Here is a 19857-nt window from a genome sequence, read left to right as displayed (position 1 = left end):
AGCATTATAAAGGATAAAAGAGATTTCATATTGATAAAAGAAACAACCAGCTAGAAAGATATAAACGGTTAAGAACCTTTACATACTAAATCTCAGAGCAACAAAATATGCAAGCCAAATTGAGACAAAAAGAGAAAAAAACAAAACCATATGCTTTTGAAACTGTGAAACACCTTTTTGACAAATACCCATAAGATGGTCGTAAAAGTTAAATACACATATGCATACACAGAGCACTAAAGAAAACATTAATAAACTACAAAAAGTAGAAATAATAAGGATACTATTTCTGGATTACAATGCAATATACTTAAACAACAAAACAGCAAATAAAACTCCTTCAAATAAGTCTTGGGATGGAAAGGAAATAAATACCACAACTATAGTTATCAAGAAAATAATAGTGATAACACTACATATAATAAATTTTAAGGTACAGTATTCAAAGAAAAATTCATAGCCTTAATTATTTACAACAAACAAGAATGGATATAAAGCATTCAACTCAGGAAGTTAAAAAGCAAACTAAAAGGAGCAGAAGAAAGGATTTACCAAAGATGAAAGTAGAAATTAACCATTAAATCCAAGGGATGGCTCTGTGAAAAAATAAACTATTAAAAAACCTAGCCTAATTTCGAAAAAAAATCAATGTGGAAAGATCAAGCGTTGATTTTCTAATACTAAGATATTCCTTGATGCTCATCTCTATAAATAATTTGAAATGCTGAAGGAATAAATTATTTGACACTGACCCCAGAAGAGGCAGAAAATCTAAATAGATTAATTAATTAATTGATTAGCACAGAAGAAATGGAGAAATTTATCAGAGCACCCATCAGGACCAGATGGTTGCACAAACTGATATTACCATACTGTTCTATCTTCTTTTTTAAACTACCATACTTTTCAGGAACAGGTATCTCTAAGTTTCATGGTATTTAAATTGCTGCAGAGCATGGGAAAAGATGGAACACCAACATTTAAACACTGTTACCCATAAATCAGACAAAATTTTAGTAATTTCAAACAATAAGGAATAAAAAGGGAAGGTATAACTTCAGATGTAGAGAAGATTTTGGAAAGACAAAAAAACACCGTGTACAATCTATACCAATAAAACAGAAAACTCGGCTAAACTTAACAGCGTCCTGTAAAAGGGCCAGATAGTAAACACCTTAAGCTTTGTGGCCCATACAGTCTCTGCTGTAACTACTCAGTTCTGCCATAGTAGCACAAAAGTAGCCATAGACAACATGTAAACGAATGTGTGTGGTTGTGTTCTAATAATCATATAATGGGCCAGATTTGGCCTGCAGGCTGTAGTTCTCTGGTCCCTGGTGTATAAAATATCATTTACCAAAATGAGCTCATGAAAAAATAGAGTGTCCTACAGTATAACAACAACAGAAGAAATTGAAAAGGTCCTCAAAGATTTACCCCTGTAAAAAGCACTAGGCCCACATGACTTTACAGGGAATATTACCAATCTTAAGAAACATATCAATCTTACATAGAAGTACAGGTTCAAACGACTGGCTGTATTCAAATCTTTGCCCTGCACCTTACTAGCCATATGACCGTGGGCACAGTACTTAACCATGTTGTGCCTCTGTTTCCTTATCTCTAAGTTAGAGATAAGTATTAATGCCTACACCATTGTTGTGAGGCTTTAATAAGAAATTGGATGTAATGAACTAAGAACAGGACCTGACACATGGGTCCAAACCAAAACCAAACCCAGTGCCGTCGAGTCGATTCCAACTCATAGCAACCCTATAGCACAGAGTAGAACTGCCCCATAGAGTTTCCAAAGAGCGCCTGGCAGATTCAAGCTGCTGACCCTTTGGTTAGCAGCCATAACACTTAACCGCTACACCACCGGGGTTTCCGACATGTGGGCAGTACCCAATAAACGGTTTTTTTTTTTTACTACTATCACCTGCGTAAAAAAAGGAAGCATAAAGGATGACCCAAAGATTTCTGGATAGACCCATCTGGGTACCATTTACTAAGACAGGAAATAGAAGACAAAAATCAAATTTGAAAAGTATGTGAAAGATAAGTTTAGTATGGGATATGTTAAGCTTGATGTTACTATAGGATAGCAATTCTCAAAACTTTTTGGTTTCAAGACATCGGAATCGACTCAATGGCACTGGGTTTATACTCTTAAAAATTATTGAGAACCCCAAAGAGCTTCTGTTTATATCTATAGACATCTACCATATTAGAAATTTAAATTGAAAAAAATTTAATTCATTTAAAAATAAACTGTTACATGTTAACATAAATAACATATAAATATTTGAAAATAACTAATTTCCAAAATACAAAAAAAATTTACTGAGAAGCACGGCATTGTTTTACATTCCTGCAAATATCTTTAATCTCTGTCTTAACAGAATGGCAGTTGGATTTTTACATCCGCTTCTGTGTCCAATCTGTTGTGATATCCCATGTTGGTAGCCTCTGGAAAACTCTACTATATACACGCATATATAGTGAACAAATTTTTTTATAGTGAACAAGGCAAGTCAAGTCTTACCATTGTTATGAAAATAGCTTTGACCTTGTAGACCCCCCCTGAAAAGTTTTCAGGGAGGTTCCCAGGGGTCCTCAGATCAATTTTGAGAATCACTGCTATAGGATATCTGTGTCTAGAGTGCAGCTGAACAGACGGTTCTGGAGTTCAGTTAAAGTTAGGACTAAAAATGTAGATTTAGGATATAGCATATAGGAAATTTTTTCACAGGAAACAGAGGTCATGAGAGTCGCTGAACAAGAACCAACAAGCAAGGCCTAAAGAAGTGGTTTAAGTAGCATACAAAAGAGGAGAAGCAAAGGCAAGAATAAGTCACAACTGCTGGAGAGACAGGACAGCAGGATCTGTTCATTTTAGTAAACGACCTCACTCAAGCAGGGCTAACTCCCTCAATTTCTTCCTGCCCCTCTAAATCTAATCAACAGGTTCAGAGAGTATCTCTCCTCGAAATAATTCAAATGCATCCTTGTATCTCCAATGCCACTGCTCTGACTTAGGCCCTTATCAATTTATTCTTGTAAAAACTTACTAACTGGTCTTCCTGATTCAAGTCTTGATCCCTGCCCTTTTACCCTTCTCTCAAATCTATCATCTATCTAACCCTAGTTATCTAGATCATAAACTGCTTTGGGAATTAATCTATCAACAACAACCAAAAAATGTGTATGTAGTTTCACAGATATGTATATAGGCATATATGTATATGGGTGTGAATATGTGAGTACCTATGTGTGCACAGACATATCTATAAACATATGTACCTACAGGTATGTGTATGCATGCATGTATATTCATATGTATGTATAATAAACTACATAGGGGACACAGTTACGGATACATCTTAGACATAACCAAACACCTTGTGAGACTGGTTTTCAGGTTTAAATGCTTAGGACCACAGTCTTATGGGGCAACTCAGTTAACTGACATACTACTGTTCATAAAGTGTTATGTTCTGCATCCCAATGTGGTAAAGAGTGTTGGGGGTCTTAAAAGCTTGTGAGGAGCCATCTAAGATACAATTATTGGTCTCTACTTGTGTGGGACAAAAGAGAAAGAAAGAAACCAAAGACTCAGAGAAGAAAGTAGTCTACAGGACTAACAGTCTACACGAATCATGGCCTCATCTACCCTGAGACCAGGTGAACTAGATGGTACCCAGCTAACTCTACTGACCATTCTGATTGGGCCCACAATAGATGGACCCTGACATAAGAAGAGAAAAATGTGGAACAGAACTCAAATAATTAAAAAGTCCAGACTTACTGGACCAGTTGAGACTACAGGACTCCCTGAAACTATTGCCCTGAGACACTCTTTCAACCTTAAACCAAAATTATCCCTTGAGGTCACCTCTTAGCTAAATAACAGATTGGCTCATAAAATAAAGAATATCACCTGTGAGTAATGAGCTTGTTTAAAAAATCACTTATATGAGACCAAATGGTCAAAAATTATTCTAAAGCAAAGATGAGAAGGGGGGAGAGCGGGCGCCAAGGAAAGTATAATACAGGAAAAATGGTACAACCAGGCAAAATGAATAAGAATCATAACACATTGTGGAAAATGTAATCAATATCACTGAATAATCTGTGTAGAAAATGTTAAAAGAACATAATTTGATGTGTAAACTTTCACCTTAAACGCAATATTTAAAAGTAAAAAAATTAATCTAAACATCTTGGCATGGCCCCTACTACCACTTTTCCAGATTCATATCCTACTAAGCCCACGTACATTTCCTTCTCTCCCATCACACCAAATATCTGCAGTACCCCAAAGGGTATCATGTTCTTTCATGTTATCCTTTTGCCTAAAATGCCTTGATACCTTACAATTCTTTCTGTCCATGCTGCCTAAGAAACAACTAATCCCCCCAAATACCCAAATACAACTGATCTTGGAAGCATTTCATACAACCAACTTCCCCTCCTCCACTCCCACAAAATTCTTAGGAATCCCTTATACTGCAGTAGATGTACTCTGTAAATGCTAGTTTCTTATTTCTCCTACACTTTATCTCTAGCATTCCCAACATAGTAAATGGTCAAGAACCGCTAGTTGAATGAACAATTCAAAAACTGTCGGCACGTAAGAGATGACTGTTTCCACAGAACAGTACAGAACAAGGTTGAGGATTAAATTTTGTGGGAAAACCAATATTTAAGAGACAGAATAATCAAGTATCAGTAAAAAAAAAAAAAAAAGAGAGAGGGAGAAAGAATGGCCCAGAGAAGCAGAAAGAGTAAGGATGATAATGGTAACTGGCTAGTATGCCACCGAATAAGTAACTGGTGCCCCATCGCTGCTGAATCATCCATCCATCACTGGTTACAGATCTCTGCTCTAGAACAAATCTGAAGTCAGCATCTTAGAGAAAGGACAAGTTCAGTCAATATGATCATTAATGTGGTAAGAAGGAATAATGAGCCCTAACATTATATGTCCATAATACCAGAAATATATTTTAAAAGGACTTTTACTCAGTTAGTATAAAACACATATAGCCAATAAAAAGCTTTATCTTTGTTATTTTACTATAATTGTAACTCAAACCTTCTTTTTCACAGTTTAAACGATGAGCAAGTGTGAAGTAACCTAGGAATAATCAAGTTTTTGAATTTTTAGTAATGAGGAAGTTATTTGTTTAAAGAACGTAAACCAACATTCTCGTAAATTGTGCTCCAAACCAGGATTTCCCACTTTGTCAAACAATGAAATAAACCAATATTACATTTAACTTTTGCTACTTTTATGGATTTTCTAATATTTCTTATGTAAAAATATTGCATTAATGGTCTTATATCCAAGAATATAAGACAAATGAAGGATAACAAACATCCAAAGTTCTAAATAAATTTCTAAATTTGTAAAACTAACCTTTTTTTGTTAAAAAGGTTGTTTACTTCAGCCATTTTTATTAACATTTACTTCTTTAAGATAACATTTAAAAATAAAATGTCATTTTAATAAGTTTATTTCTGAAAATATTAAATAAATTAACTTCACTTTGGCTACCTACTAGTAGAAACAATTTAAATATGAACGAGTCAGCAATCTTTGATTACTATCAATCCCCTAAACGTCAGTTACCATGGCTTAATACCTCACACCCTTACTTTATTCCTATCCTTCCCAAATCTACAATTTAGCTTTGCGTAATGGCTTTCATATTGGCTATATTTTATATCTTCTAAAATAGTAGGCACGGTACCCAAGCAAAATGCCATCTTAACATGTTATGTCACTTTAACACAATGAAGTGTTAAGTTGACCCACAGAAAATAAAAACCACAACCACAAGCAACAAGCTAAAAATAGTACTGAAATAAACATTCATGGCATACAGAGTGCTTTTAAAGACATCTTTAGGCAAACTTTAAATTCATCTGCAATTATTATTTCTCGCCTCAGTGTGTGTCATTCAGTCAGTATGTGTCATTCAGTGTACGCTGCTGTTGTGAGGTGCTGTCGAGATGGTCCCAACTCATGGCGACCCTGTGTACAACACAGGGAAATGCTTCCCAGTCCTATGCCATCCTCAAAAGCATGATAAAGGAAAAGGAAAACCATCAAGTCAAACTCTTTGAAGACAAGACAGTGGGATCTTTAGATAGAAAATGTTTTTCTCACATAATAGCATCAGTACGCGATTTTCCTAGGTATTTAACTCTATATTTTTGTTAAGAAAAAATGTCCTACCTTCTGAGACAAATGAGATTATGCTTTAATGCCTATTGATAATCAGCAAGGTTGAAAACATACTGAAGCAATTCGTTAACAAATCAGGAAATTAGGTTTTCAGAAACTAAAAGGCAAAATTTCTAGCTATCAAATAACGAGGTTTAATTTTGAATGTGGGATGCTTAAACTTTTTAAAGCACAGCTGTTCAGATATATTTTAATATAAGTATCACCTATAAATATTATTTAAAATCTTTAACACAGGAATTATTTTACGTTCTTAAGAAACACAAAACAAAATCCTCACAGAAGTTAACAATGTAGTAAACTAGCATATTTAAAAGTCACTGTTTATCAGGCAACATCACATAATATTTATCTTTCTTCCCCATTGTTAATGTTTCTGATACATAGGTAAGTGTAATCTCTTTAAGCCTAAATGTTGAAATCAATTATTCTAGCTGCTCTTCTAAAATTTGCCAGCTTTCCGTAATATTCACAGTAACCAGTCTGCCTCATGATCAGAGGAAGCCTAAACAAGCTTCGGTGAAATTAGTGCTTCCAGCTTTTCTGAGGAACAGCAACAGATTTACCAACTGGGGCACAGATTTCAAAAGCCACAAACCTGATGAGAACTTTAAAGCAGATTAGAAAACTCCCTACACCAAGAAATTTCAAAAATAGGTGTTTCCAGCTTCTGTTGCTTTTCTACACTGCAGTTTTCAGTAGAAAACAGGAAAAGCAAGCGTCATTTGACTGCTATAGAAGTACTGCCTGCCAACTTACCCTGTTTGAGGTGCAATAACTTGAATTCCATCTCCTAAAAGTTTGAAAATGGGGGCAGGTGTGGGGGTGTGGGGTGTGTGTGTGTGTGTGTGTCTGTCTGTCTGTCTGTAGAGGCCAGGTGTGTGGGGTGTGTGGGGGTGTGTGTGTCTGTAGAGGCCAGCTGGTTGAACAATGCAAAGAGCAGTTCTATTCAATTAAAATGAGTTTATAAATCACATTTATTTAAAACATGGCCAAACACTGTGCTACTATAAAAATCCTCTTCTTAATAAGCGTGCTGAATGATTTATTACATACTTCCCCTGTATAATATACATTCTCTGCCCTGTACTGACTTAAGTCAGCTCTGGAATGCTGAGGGGCACGGAGAGGAAGTCTGGCTTTTAAACTGACACCCGTAAGATACAGTGCTGGAATTTTCGTTGTAGAAAATGGCCACAGTTATACTTGCTCATCTGGAAAATATCTCAGTGTTTGCCAATCCATTAACCTCTGCTGATTCTTAGCAAGCAGGCTGAACTAGAATGGCTGAGAATCTGAGAAAATTTTAAAACTAATATGAAATATAACAAACTGTATTTATATTTTATACAGGCACAAGTAACTCCTAATATTTCTGTTCAAAAGTTTCTAAGTAAGGAAAAATACCCAAATGACATATTACTAAAAAAAAGCTCAAAATTAGATATCAAATTAAAAATAAACAGTAAATTGAATTCATTTAGTTTTAGTTCACTTCACAAATCTAGAGAAATAGGAAGTATACATTTTCCCGGCCTTAGGCAACCAACCACCTGGCTCTGCTCCCTCAGTGAACTCCATCTTTCTACCTAAACACAGCCCATCTTAAATTACCAACACACAGAAAAACACAGCTGATTTGCCTGATACAATACTCCAAAGTCTAGACCACTCAATGAAATATTTTCCTAAGCTTCACTGATAAAATTCAGGTGAAACTATCCTATTCCCAAATTCTATACTGTGGCAAAATGTCTGATCAAGCTATATGTGTTCTCAAGTACAGGATCTTCTTTTACAAGTGGAGGATACCTACACTATTCACAACATGGTATTCCCAAGACCTCTGGCGCATCTACCCAGTGATTCTTATCCAAATGATATAAACATTCAGTAAAACAGATGGATCAAGATATTTTCCTCAGGCGGAGGCACACCTTTTATCAGACTGCCCTTAAGTCTCTCTTCCATAATGTCCGTAACAAACAGCAATTCCCAAATGTAATTAGAAATGGGGGCACTTGCTAAAAAAGTTGAGTTTTAAAAATTAGAAAAGGTCTGAAATACATAAAGTTCAGATAAATTAATATTATGAAACACTAAATTTTGTTTTAAGTTTTTAGAAAACAGGCAAATTTTTATCTAAACTGGATGAAGGATATAGGTTTTTCCAACATGTAAGCGAGTTAAGAGGTCAAAAGAAACTGTTAAGTTTAACCAAATAAAATTATGCTGCAGATTTTATTTTTTAACGGTGTGTGTATGTGTGGATATATATATATATATATACAAATATATACACACACACATATATATATAAAAATATATACATATATATATATATATATATATATATATATATATATATAAAAGCCTGGTGGCACAGCATTTAAGAGCTCAGCTGTTAACCAAAAGGTCAGCAGTTTGAATACATCAGCTGCTCCTTGGAAACCCTATGGGGCAGTTCTACTCTGTCCTATAGGGTAGCTATGAGTGGGAATTGATGGCAACAGGTTTTATACACACACACACACACAATATATGTATTCTAAATAAAAGGGCAAACTGGAAAATATTTGTCCTTTAGAACAAGTTAAAGGGATCCATTCTCTCCATCCTCCACCTGTACTTTCTCTAAGAAAGAGAAGAACTGTTTTGGTTTAAGGCTATGAGGCCTAACATATGAAAGCATTCAACAAAGTCACTAGGGTTCAGGACTAGGGCCCAAACTAATAGTAAAAATGTTACTGAAATTTACTTTTCCTCTTTTGAACATACATGTTGGCATCGTCTGTGTATATATCCCCTACAGAGCCTGGTATTGGCCAAAATTTAAGATACTCCTGTGTATGTCTGCCTAGTATCTCATTCTCCGAATGACTTCAACATACGATATAGGCCCTAATGTTGAAAATGTGTGCATCAAACACATCGATGAAATGTTAATGAGCTTATTACACAAAGAGTTCACATAAACTGCTAATAAAAACTCTAGGCCCAGTAGGTAAATTGGCAAAGAACAAGAATAGGCAGCTTATAAAAGGAACTAAGTGATGAAATATGTGACACCTCATTTCACCAATAAATAAATCACTAATTTTGGCCTGCCGAACTTATAAAGACACTATATCCCATTCTCATGTTGCAAGGCATATTCCTTGTATTCCAGCAGAAACCCTGCACCCGGACTGGGCTGGGTCCACTTTAATGAGAGCAAAAGGCAAACCACTGCCTGGGTGAGTAACCCAAAAAAAACCCAGTGCCGTCAAGTCGATGCCGACTCATAGCGACCCTATAGGACAGAGTAGAACTGCCCCATAGAGTTTCCAAGGAGCGCCTGGTGGATTCGAACTACCAGCCCTTTGGTTAGCAGCCGTAGCACTTAATCACTACGCCACCAGGATCTCCCCTGGGTAAGTAGGAACCCTGAACTGGCTGGAGAAACTACTAGCTCGTTGCTTCAAGGGGCTAAAAGGCTGCTAGGATACTATACAACCACAATGGTAAAAATTAAAACTTACCAAGTATTAGCTTAATCCCACACAATGTATCTGTTATCTCTTTAGCATCATTATGATTCTATAAATTTAAATGTTATTCCCATTTTACAGATGAGGCAACTAAGGCTCAGAAGATGGCTAGTCATGATCAAACATCTAGTAAATGGCAGAGCTGAAACTGAAAAGCAAATCTGACACCCAAACCAATGTTCCTCCTAATATACATTGTTTCACTTCAATTTTAAGAGCAAAAAAAATTTTAGAAACAACCACTCTAAAAATAGGGGAATTGCTAATTATGGTCTACCAAACAAACAAACACCACTACCACCACCATTGCTCTCAAGTCAATTCTAACTTATAGCAACTCTAGAGGAAAGAGCAGAACTGCCCCAGGGATCGCAAGGCTGTAATCTTTACAGAAGCAGACTGCCGCATCTTCCTCCTACAGAGCGGCTGGTGGGTTCAAATCACTCACCTTTCAGTTATCAGACGAGCACTTAACATTATGCCACCGAACAAAACCAACCAAAGCCATTGCCGTCAAGTCGATTTCAACTCATAGAACTGCCCCAGAGTTTCCAAGGAGCACCTAATGGATCTGAACGGCCCACCTTCTGGTCAGCAGCCATAACTCTTAACCACTATGCCACCAGGAACTCTTCATTTATGGTTCAGCTACCTTAAAAATTACTTCATAGCTATCAAAATTGTTTGTAAAGACTAAAACATGAATGTAGGCTAAATGAATTAACATCCATAAAAAAAAAAAGCTGAACAGAACTCAACCAAGGTCTGTCTACATTTATTTTCTACTGGGATAGCTGTTGTAGATTTTACCCCAAGCCACTGCTTTCTGAAAATTGCAAATGAAAAAATTTTAACCAGTTATCTATAATAATGAGGTATCTACTACATGTTCAGCATTTACTGTCCTCCAGGCCATGTGATTTATGTTCTATATTATAGCATCTCATTGCTACAACAATAAAGAAAAAAAAAACAATAAGTAGGCCAAATTATCCCCTTTTACCAGATAAACTGAGACTTAGAGACTAACAAATCTGCCCAAAGTCACAGAAATAAGAAGCACAAAACAATATTCAAACCCAAATCTATCTGACTCAGAAACCTGGGCTTTTAACCAGTATGCTGTGCTTGTGCTAAAGTTTCAGGATTATCTTTAGAAGATAATTCAATGCTTTTTGTTTCTAGCCAAATCTGCTACGTCTAACCACTGCTTTAGCAGGCACATTTTCTTTAAGGCTACAGCACTGGGAGAAAACTCTCAGTACACATTCAGAAGCACGGATACCACCTTTATAAGAACTGCAGGAACGCAAAAGTACAAATTAAACACAGATGAGCAAATGATGGTAAATATTTTGGTTTTTCCTAGTCTAGAGCTTCCCCTTAACTGGCAGTAACTGTTCCAACCACTCTTGCTAATCCAGCCTGAATTCTACTCCAAAAGACTCCTAATTTGTTTCCTTGAATGAAGACCTTATTGTTGTTAAGGTAGGATCTCGAGCTCAGAATACAACTCCAGGATGCTTCCACAGATCTGCAGCCACCACAGGCTGAACTTAGCTTTAACAACAGCTCACCTTGCTGCCTCTCATCGCTGCTTTTCTCATACGTATTACTTATCTCCTTAGTCCAGCTCCAGTCTTCACCATGCCATCTGAGGGTGTAAATCTTTCATCTCTACTTATTTTAATAATTTTTAGTGTTTATAAGTAAATACTATATTTATTCTGTATATCTCTATATTTTTATCAAATCTATAATACAAATAGTCATTCTTGCCTGAAACAAAAAGCGGTCCTTAGCATTCTTCACATATATATATATACCCACACAGATATATACACACACATATACTATGTAAATCATTTTTGTTTCTTACTAGGAGAAAAGGAAAAACAAAGACTTTGACATACCTAAAAATAATTTCATTGACCATTTCCCATAAAAGTAGAAGTGTTTTTTTCCTCTTGTTAGTGTAGAGCTACAAATCTTATTACACAGCTTCCATAGGAAGAAAAACACCTGCCATTAGTAAATCCTTAAACAGTAAGAATCTCTGCTACTTCAAAGAGTTCAGCATACATTTGCTTTTACAATCTCTCATAAAGCAACAGAACATTCAATATTCTACCAGGGCCCATTTGGAATCAGAACCTGGTATTTTCAATACTACATAATACTAGCCTATAATGTAAAAGCCACAATTTCTACTGTGTACGATGTGGAGAAAAAGAAGGCTCTCAATTCTTAGTTCTGCTATTAGTAGCTGAGCCTCCCAACGTGGGTGACAGAAATGGGTTGCTGAGATGGCTAAGGTGATAAGGAGCCCTGGTGGCACAATGGTTAAGAGCTTGGCTGCTAATTGAAAAGGTCGGTGGTTCGAACCCACCAACTGGGATAAAGATGTGGCAGTTTGCTTCCGTAAAGATTATTGCCTTGGGAGCCGTATGGGGTAGTTCTACTCTGTCCTGTACGGTTGCTATGAGTCCGAATCGACTAGATGACAATGGGTAAGATGGGGAATACCTCAGAGTCTTGAGTTGACCAGACTCTCCAAGATTGCTGTCTTCAGCAGTGAGCGGCCTCCCTCTCTTTACCCTAATAGTTCTACAAATGCCAATTATGTGAACAAGGGTAGGCAACACACCTGAAGTCACAATCTATTTGGGCCTCAGTTTCCTCCTCTGATAATCTATGCAGTTCAGTAACCCCTCACCCACACCACCAAAGTTAGGTTCCTCAAACTCATTATAGCAGGAGGCACTGTCATTGAGAAACTTAAGATCTTATGTAGAAAATAGAGTGGTAAGGTAGGATCACAGGCTAACCAACTCAGGCCTTTAAAAATATGTTCACCTTTACTGAAATAAAACAAAGGTGAGAATGGAAGCTCAGTGCAGGCAGAGATATGGGACTTGTTTTGTTCATGCTTATTACCAGTGACTGAAACAGGGTAAGTAACCCACCCACTGCCGTTGAGTTGCTTCTGACTCATGGCGACCCCGCAGGGTTTCCAGCGCTATAAATCTCTACACAAGCAGATTGCCACATCTTTCTCCTGCAGAGCCGCTGGTGGTTTTCAACTGCCAACCTTTCAGTTGGCAGTTGATCACTTGAAACATGGCAGCACACAATAAATATTGCACAAATGTTGAATGAAGAAATCAATAGCGTTTTATGGATCCTAAGTTTGGAACCCTGAGTTACTAGACAATTATCTTTCATTTATCACTGATTTCAAGGATGATCTTATGAGATGGTGAAACATGGCTGATGCTGGCAGTGATGATTAAAAGAAAAACTTATGTAAAGATGTGCTTTATTTATCAATGAAAAGAGGACAAATTAAACACTTTTCTTACTTTGACTCAAACTCAGCCATCTCAGTCATATTCCAAAAGTTAAACTGTGTCCTTATGACTTCAGCAAATTTATCAGTCAAAAGGCACATTGGAAAAGGATTTTACTACTGCCCAAGCTCTTCAGAAGGTGGTATCTCCATCTGTTTGAAGAACGCATGTAATGAAGGTTGTGTGTTTTTGTTTTTTGTAAAAGGCTCTTCACATTTCTCTTAAAAGAGCTGTAGCAAAACATTTCAAACCTAATCTAGCCATCAGGGTTTTGCTCCAGAAAGTGATGTGTTTTCATTCCCTAAGGGTCTGAAGCATCGGGAACGCTTTTAGAATCAGCTTCTTGCTTGGTCCCTAAAACTCACATTATTTTTCACCAACACTCAAAGAGGTAATAAACAATTTAAAAGCTTTTTAAATGATTCCTGAAAAGCCAACCACCTTGCTCACTGCAAAGTTGTCAAATCACCCCGATTCACAAAATTCTGCTAGTGTTACAATTTTTTATTTATTTCATTGTCCTAAACCAAAGGGAAATCTGCTAAAAGATCTTCCTGGAATATTTCAAAAAGTAGAATAATTTTATTTCATTCACTGACCATTATTAAAGCATGGGCAATGGTGTAGCCTTCCCATTTTTGTCTTCCATGTAACTGTAAGGTTGTTTTCGAAGAAACCCCAGTGGTAGTTAGTAGTCAAATCCTGGCTCAGGCACTTGTTAGTTATATAACCAGTGAGCAAGTTGCTTAACTCTTCTTAGCCTAAATTTCACCTATAAGTGGTGATAATACTATCTATTTTCATAAATCTGTTGGAGTTAAATACAGGCTACCGTAATATTGTTTGTACTAATCCACAATGATGAAGCCCTACTCACCTAACAATTTTTAAATACCCACCACCTGAAGTCCCTGAGCGGCCAGCCTACTGCCCTGGCCCCCACAGACTTCCCAAAATTCAATAAAGGGTTACACTTAGCACATTAAGAAACTTTTAGGATCCTGCTCCAGCACGTGTTCCAAATGGGTGGTACCCATTTGGTATCAGTGGTAAAATATTTAGAATATTTTCCTCAACTAAATGAAATAAATACAAAGCACTGTGCCTGGCACATAGTACATATTCAAATTAGCTACAATCATGTCTATGATATGATCTGACATGCAGCTGACTTCATAGCTCTCGAATATTTCGATCACTCCCTTACATAGGTAATGAAATTGTGTTTGATGGAAAAGAAATTTAAGGCTAGAAATGAATAAGAACAATGGTTTCCAGTTGTGGCAGAGAAAAACTTGTATTTTAAACATTGCTTAAGTTTCATTTGAGTTCTTACTGTATCCAGAAAGAGAACAGCAGTAACAAACCATGTTTTCCTATGTGATCACTAGAAAATACAAGAAAATTTTTCTTTGTTGCTGCTTTCACTTCAGGCTCCCCACATCTCCCTTAGGAGGCTTAGGGTTAATTGTTTGGAACGTAGCTTGCTTATAAAATCATCTGAAGAAAGCACTGGTGCAACAGACAGACAGACAGACATTTGCTGTCAAAAATCAACAGTACTTTTTCTTTTGCAAGGAATATAGAATTAGCATGTTTCTAAAACAAGCCAGCATCAAAGCTCAAAGCCTGTTTTAAAAAATACCTTTATTCTTAATCGAGTTCCCAAGGACACTTTGAAGATAGGACATTAACTCCTTTCCTGTCTTTACACTATGAAGGCCACAGGTCATCTGAAATTTATCCATCCCCTTCTATAACTCAGCTCATCACCTCCCTGCTCCTTCAAGGAGATATTCATACATATTTTTAAAAGACATTTAAATATTCAAACATTCATGCTCTTCCCAGTTTTTCAAAGTTCAAGCCAAAAGAATAAAACTTTTAAGAATTTCACCATATCACTTATTACACTGGTCCATACCTTTACTAGGTGAATCATGGACCCACAGCCACCAGAAATAAACATCCATTGTCTTCATAGAGACATCCATTGTTCTTTACAAACAACTTGAATTTATAGTATCTGACACAACTCCAACATTTATATAAAGTCTTACCACCAAATGCAGCAACATCTATAGGTACTATTTAACTGGAGAAGGCAGTTGTCTTAGAAATAAGCTTCATTAAGACAAAATTCTACAGGGGTGCTATAGCCTAACTAGGTATGTTCAGTGTGAGCACTAAAACCTTGACTCTAACAATCAAGTAGGCTCTAGAGCTATGCACGGCAATAAAATTAAAATTTCACTTTCTCAGTACTCATAGCCACATGTGGCTAAACGTGAGCTTTATACAGACTTTACTGTATAAAAAGAAAAAAAATGATGTTGACAGTATGAACTGTAAGAAGCTGGAATTCTAGATTAGGTGGACTCTACTAATTTTTCAATGTTGGCAATCAATTGAAAATTTAAAGGATAATAATAAAAACACTGTGTGGAGACCAGAAGAGGCTGGGGAGACAGACAACTACATGCAATGTGGTATCCTGGGTTGGATCCTAGAACATAAAGAGGAAACAGAAAAACTGGTGAAATCTAAATGAAGTCTAGAGTTTAATTAGTAGCAATGTCAGTTTCTTAGTTTTGACAAATGTACAGGACAGAACATAAGATGTTAATAATGGGTGAAACTGACGTATGGGAACTCTGTAGTATCTTTTCAACTTTACTATAAATCTAAAATTATTTCAGACAAGTTTATTTTACCAACAACAACAAAAACTGGGTGGCCAAACCTGGCCCTTGAGCCTTCATCCCGTTTGTAATCTCTAATCACTGAGAACTCAAATCCATAAGGACCACATAGACATATACACAGCACAAAAATAAAAGAATACATTTTCATGAATCAAAGTAAATGTGACCAATTATGAAGGGAGCCGCCATCAAAAGAAGAATGGCATGAGATAGCCAGTAAAACAACACAATGCTTTTTGAACTGGCTTTCACAGTCAGCCTAAAATTCTCAGAGTTGTGAAAAATCTAAAAACAAGAAGATCCAAATATGTTCATATTTTACATAAGGATGTAACAAGAATGATTTACATTGGGAAAAGATATAAACAGTAAATGCTCAAACTTCATGTTGGAGAAACAAATATCCAAGAGTCAGTCAAAAGTGCAAGATGGAATATAACGAAATGCCTAAAATTTATGATACATAAAAACATTCTAAGAAATTAGAAAAGGAGAGATAAACGGCAGTTGGAGTTATCCAGTAGAAGACGAGCTCCGTGCGGTTTATTAAAGCTGAAAGGCATGGTAAAGGCATTCTTGGCTGAGAAGATGGAGAGAATAGAAACAAGAATGAACATGAAAGAGGTTAAGAATGCTCTAAAAAGTATAGAGGAGTGATGGTTAGATCATGGGAAGTCAGATTAAAGACAGTCTTGAAAGCACACAGGGTAGAGGAGTTTAGCCTTCAAGCAAGAACAAGAGAACAATTTAACATTCATATACAGAGGAGTGCCGTGAGCAAAGTGGAGTTTTAAGAAAATTAATTTGGCGATGTGCCTACTAAATAAAACATGTTCTTCCCTACATCATTCCACAGCCCCGTAGCTTTCTTAGCCATCCAGGTTCAAAGCCACGATATCATCTTTGCTTCCTCTTTTGATCTCACCAGCTGCCAATCCTGTCAATTACATTTCATGCATTTGTCATTCACCCTCTCTTTAACCCCTACTGCCAAATCCTCAGTACTCTCTCTATTCCTTCTTTTCCCTCTCTGATCTTAAACTTCTACTGGTGACACTAGGCACTACTGACAGAAATGTTCCTAAAGCATAACTTAGGACCTTGACACTCTAAGCTCAAAAATCTTTGCAAGCTTGCCACTCCCTATCTAAGGATGAAGCCTCTGACTTCCCCTATCCTCCAGGCTTCTTCTGTTACTTGCCCCCACCATCCCCCCTATACTAGAGACAAAAGCCAGATTACTCATTCTCTGGATAGTCCCTGTTCTTGTTCACCTAACTCTTGTGCACCTTGTCCTCCTCTTCTAGTTCTACCTTTCAAGGCCCAGCTCAGCTAACACTTTCCCCATAGCTAGCTAGGGAGTGAGGGCATGTCACTCCTTTGCTAAAACTTTTCAGTGACTTGAGTACATACAGAAGTTCAAGCTCCTTGGTGTATATAGCATATAAGGCCTTCTTTGACCTTACCCCTACTTATGTCTTTAGTCTCAGTCCTGCACACTTACCACTGGGTACTTCCCAAGTGCTTATAATACCACATTATTTCTTTCCTCTGTGCCTTGGATCATGCTAACCTCTCTGCCATTTCATTCTTTCTTTGACTGGCTCTTTCATCTTTTAAGATTTATCTGAAGGAGGTCTTCCTTAAGCCCCTTTGTCAGGCCAATTATCACTACTGTGTGCTCCAAGACAACCTGTGCATCTTTACTTTGGTCAAATCACACTATACTATATTCTTTTTGGGTGGGCCCTCTTACTGGCACGTTTTCTCCAGTAAAATATAAATCATAAATATTTTTATCCACTTTTATATCATTGTACCTAATAAATGTTACACTTAACTAATGTTGACTTCGAATAATGAGAGAGTGCTATGACTACATATACCAACCAAATGCAGAGATCATATTTTTGAGATAGCTAAAAATCGAAATTCAGAATCTAATTCTGAGGTCTAATAGGTTCAGCATCTGAGAGGACTCTTGATTCAGAGCCTGATCGGGATTAGGTTTCTGTTTCCTTAAGAATCTACCAACCTGAAGTCTCACACTTCCAGCGTACTGGGTACTGTTTAACCTGACACAATAACCATAACTCTAGCAATCTGCTATTCTAAATGATAAGATAGAGTGGGTGTCTGCCTAGAGGAAGGAGCAGGGGACAATCACATACCCAGAACAAGCAATAAAGCAGGCAGAACTCCAAGGGATGGGGCAGGGGTTCTAGAGGTAGCTCCAGATAAGAACACTTTCAGATGGAAGACTGAAAGATACGCATTCTCAAAGACTCAAAAACAAGGAGTATTTCTGGAATTGGAGTCTACCCTAGGAGACAGTTATAAGGCGGGTCTTGAAGCAGTATACTCTAAAAGTGATCATATCCACCACAATGAACTATAAACTCCAAAGAATGACTCCAAGATGATGTCAATGGAGACGTCTGTTCCCACCCCTCTGTCTCTTTCATGCTCTTCTCTCTCCCATCCTAGAGGTGAATAAAAATGCATATAAACAATCTTGCTTTAATGAAAAAAAAATAATAATAATAATTTAAAAAATAGCTTTAAACAACGTACCTTTGATTTTTTGTTCAGTGGCCTAAAATAAAAACAAACAAACAAAAAACAATGTAAATATGAAACTGAAATGGATTGTTATGATAAAATGTTCATATATTACTGTTATATAAGACATACACACTTTTAGTAAACAAGGACTTTGTCATTTAGATGACCTGCATAGGGAAAGGTATGCAAAGGAAAGCATGCTTTTCCCACAGATGTGCCCCATTGTCCCTGATAACGTGTTTATTAATTAAAAAAAAACTAAAATGTTTCTTTAGACACAAAGCAGAGAAGACATCGTTGTCTGATTATACAATGGGAGCTTCACTTTTCTCATTAGCTTTAAAGTATTTTTTATGTAACTGTCACCTTTACATTTGATGAATTTAATGAGTTCTGTGTATATTTAAATGACTTCAAAAATTCTTGTTTCAAAAGGTAAAAGATTTAATTTTCTGCAAGAAAACCTGCCGTAGCCACTTTGGCAGAACTAGCAATAAATTTAACGGCTGGACGTTAGGCTACTTTCACAGTAATGCATAGTCAACTTTTAGGTATTTGTGAAAGGGAACAATTTTCAAATTATTTGTTACTTCTGACCTATCTGACAATTTGCTGAAATTACCATGATTAGAAGTTAAACTGGCATGAGCCCTGCTTTTACTGCTTTCCAATATCTGCTCCCACTTTCACTGTCCTCTGACACCAGAAATGAAAGAGGAGTCAAGACAGCAGGGTTACCTCAAGGTGCCTAGCTCAGACTTCAAGGCCCTTGAACAGAAAGAACCGATTATAAAGATGGGCCTTGGTCAACTACAATAAAACATCAACCTTTTGATCAAGACCAAATTGTATGAATGAGTCCTAAAAATGAAAGATACAAGGGTAGGGAGGGTCCTAATTAGTAACTGAAAAACCAGAAACTGTTTCTAAATAAAGATAAAGCTGTTCCTACTGCCATGGGGCATAATACTCCATTTTGCTTAGTCATATTAAATTATTAAGTTGTCAAAAAGACCACTTTTTGAATTATATAACTACAGAACTAAGTGAAAAGCAATTAACCTAATATTAAAGCCACACTAAACACTGATCTTTCTCTGGAGTCCCAGAAAGTCACTCCAGGAAATGAAGTGCTTTACCAAGTTTTAGAGAACTAATAGATGCAAAATAATAGAGGGCCATCTTTTATTCTATATGGATTAAAAAATAAAAAAAAGATGATGAAGGACAATGCCAAAAGATCAGTCAACTAGCTGGTTAACAGCTTATTTTTAGGAGAAACTATTTAAATCTGATGGTAGAAAAGTCTCACTAGAGCAAAATAAGTATATAAATACTTCGAAGTATTAACAAGTATCATGTCAGACAATAAGATACATAATATTCTGAAGCCAAAGAATTAGCACAAAAATCATTTTGCATGTTAAAAATCTTTTTTTTTTTTTTTTTTTTAA

The 19857-nt window shown here is 36.5% G+C and overlaps 1 protein-coding gene across 12 annotated transcripts in view; it reads right to left on the bottom strand.

The window, feature by feature from the left end:
• Nucleotides 1-19857, bottom strand: part of TNRC6A (trinucleotide repeat containing adaptor 6A) — a 237836-nt gene that overhangs the window by 60010 nt on the left and 157969 nt on the right. For all 12 annotated transcript variants that reach the window (XM_049903449.1, XM_049903454.1, XM_049903460.1 and 9 more), the window contains one exon: nucleotides 18413-18434. In XM_049903449.1, the coding sequence (XP_049759406.1) occupies nucleotides 18413-18434 (22 nt within the window). The remainder of the gene's footprint in view (nucleotides 1-18412; nucleotides 18435-19857) is intronic.

This window comes from Elephas maximus, chromosome 12, assembly GCF_024166365.1.
Source record: "Elephas maximus indicus isolate mEleMax1 chromosome 12, mEleMax1 primary haplotype, whole genome shotgun sequence".
NCBI classification, from domain to species: Eukaryota; Metazoa; Chordata; class Mammalia; order Proboscidea; family Elephantidae; genus Elephas; species Elephas maximus.
The sequence above is the reverse complement of the archived record's forward strand: the minus strand, read 5'-3'. Positions and strand labels throughout refer to the sequence as shown.